Here is a 2,762-nt window from a genome sequence, read left to right as displayed (position 1 = left end):
CAATCTGAAAAATCTCTATCCCATCCACACACTACTCCTTTCCCCTGCCGAGTGAGTCACGCCTACCCCGAAAGGGAAATGGCTTAATGTTGTAATAATAATAAAATTGAAATCATTTAAATCGCTGTGAAATCTGTTTTATCCATCAGAAATCTTTGCGAAATATTTCAAATCTTTGGGAAATAATTAAAATCTTTCTGAAATCATTAGAAATATTTGAAAACCTTTGAAAAATATTTGTAATATTTTGTAATATTTGTGAAATTAGTGAAATCTTTAGAAAATCATTGAAGTCCATGTGAAATATAAGATAATATTTGTGAAATTATTGAAATCTTTGTAAAATCCTTAGGAAATCATTGAGATCCTTTTGAACTCTTTGAAATCTAACTCAAATTTTTTTAATTAATTAAAATCTTTGTGAAATCTTTCTACGATATTTGGGAATATTTTCAATATTTTTGAGAATATTCACGAAATTATTAAAATCATTGAAGTCTTTGTGAAATATTATAATCTATCCGAAATATTTTCTAAATATTTAAAATCTTTGGGAAATAATTTTAATCTTTTGAAAATCTTTCTGAAATCTTTCTGCAATCTTTGAAATATTTTTTAAATATCTGATGTTTGCAAAATTTTTGAAATCTTTGTTCATCCTTTGAAATCTATCTGCTAAACTTTCATAAAATATTTTTAATCCATCCGAAATCTTTGTAAATTCTTTGTGAAGTCTTTGTGAAATCTTTATGTTATCACTGGAAATCTTTGCAAAATATTTGAAATATTTTGTAATATTTGGGAAATTATTGAAACAACCATTGAAGTATTTGTAACAAATTTTAATGTATCAGAAATCTTTGTGAAATATTTGACATCTTTCAAATGTTTGGGAAATAGTTAAAATCTTTTCTAAATGTTTCTGAAATCTCAGAAAATTGTTGAAAAATATTTGGTAATATTTGTGAAATTAGTTAAATCTTTGGGAAATCAATGAATTAGTTGTAAAATCTTTTTAATATGTCCGAAATATTTGCTAAATATTTTAATTCTTTGAAATCGCTGGGAAATAATTAAAATCTTTCCGAAAACTTTGGAAATATTTGTGAAATCTTTTTAAAATATCTAATAATTTTTGCAAAATCATTGAAATCTTTGTAAAATCTTCGGGCAACCATAGAAATCTATGTGCACTCTTTGAAATATATCCGAAATTTTCTTTGTATTCTTTGCAAAATATTAAAAAATATTTTTGAAATATCTGGAAATATTTGTAGAATTATTGCAATCATTTAAATCTTTGTGAAATTTTTTTAATCTATCAGAAATCTTTGGGAAATAATTAAAATCTTTCTAAAATATTTAAAAATCTTTGAAAAACTTTGCAATAAATTTGAAACATTTGATAATATTTGTGAAATTATTTACATCTTTGTGAAATCCTTAGGAAATCATAGAGCTCTTTTTGAACTCTGAAATCTATCTCAAATTTTTGTGAATTAATTCAAATCTTTGTGAAATCTTTCTACTATCTTTGGAAATCTTTTCAACATTTTTAAAATATTTTTGAAATTATTGAAATCATTGGAGTCTTTGTGAATAATTTTAATCTATCCTAAATATTTTATAAATATTTAATATCTTTGGGAACTAATTTCAATCTTTTCAAAATCTTTCTGAAATTTTTCAGAAATCTTTGTAATTTTTTAAAAATATCTGATGTTTGTTCAATTTTTTAAATCTTTGTTCACTCTTTGAAATCTATCTAAAACTTTTATGAAATATTTTTTATTTATTTTTAATCCATCTGAAATCTTTGTGAATTCTTTGTGAAATCTTTCTGACATCATTGGGAATCTTTTCAACAGTTTTGAAATATTTGATAATAATGGTCAAATTATTGAAATAATTGAAGTCTTTGTGAAATCTTTTTTATCTATCCGAAATATTAAAAATCGTTGGGAAATAATTTAAACCTTTTCAAAATATTTCTGAAATCTTTGCAAAATCTTTTACATATTTTTGAAATATCTAATAATATTCGTAAAATTTTTGAAATCTTTGTGCACCCTTTGAAATCTATCGTAAATTATTGTGAAAACTTTGCGAATTGTTAAAAATGTTTTAGAAATATTTTAGAAATTTGTGCAATGTTTAAAAAATCATGAAATTCTTTGTTAAATCTTATAAATTTATCCGAAATATGTTCTGAATATTGAAAATCTTTGTGAAATATTTAAAACATTTGTGAAACCTTTGGAAAATCATTTAAATCGGCCCTACCTAGAAAAAAAAGTCTCCGCCGCTCCGTATGACAAAAATTACATACCACAAGCAATCCATATGCATTGCAGGACGACAGGCATAAACTCCATCCTTATTCTTCGCGAATCCGATTCTCTCCTTCATGTTCATTCCGTGGATCGCAGCCCTCGTTTCGACGAAGGGCCAATCGAAAAAGTCACCGTTGTAAGAAACAAATACGTGAGGTTTCACATCGTTGATGTGATCGAAGAACTTCGTTATCATAGCCTTTTCATTTGGTTCGTTGAAAACTGTGAAGACACCCTCGAATTCTGGCTTTGGAGTGTACTCGAAATCCTCGACATCAGAGGAGATTATTTCCCTGTTTGTTATTAAGTAACCCTGCAAGAATATTCGAAATTACGAGGGTAGTTCAATAAGTCCTTAGAATGACCAACATATGGCGCGCGAATCGCTCCAAATCATCTGTTTTCAGTCAGCACCACTCCCGACTAGAT

The 2,762-nt window shown here is 26.5% G+C and overlaps 1 protein-coding gene across 2 annotated transcripts in view; it reads right to left on the bottom strand.

The window, feature by feature from the left end:
- Positions 1-2,762, bottom strand: part of LOC117179561 (DNA polymerase epsilon catalytic subunit A) — a 67,677-nt gene that overhangs the window by 47,591 nt on the left and 17,324 nt on the right. For both annotated transcript variants that reach the window (XM_033371483.1, XM_033371484.1), the window contains one exon: positions 2,330-2,646. In XM_033371483.1, the coding sequence (XP_033227374.1) occupies positions 2,330-2,646 (317 nt within the window). The remainder of the gene's footprint in view (positions 1-2,329; positions 2,647-2,762) is intronic.

The sequence above is a fragment of the Belonocnema kinseyi genome, chromosome 9 (assembly GCF_010883055.1).
Source record: "Belonocnema kinseyi isolate 2016_QV_RU_SX_M_011 chromosome 9, B_treatae_v1, whole genome shotgun sequence".
NCBI classification, from domain to species: Eukaryota; Metazoa; Arthropoda; class Insecta; order Hymenoptera; family Cynipidae; genus Belonocnema; species Belonocnema kinseyi.
The sequence above is the reverse complement of the archived record's forward strand: the minus strand, read 5'-3'. Positions and strand labels throughout refer to the sequence as shown.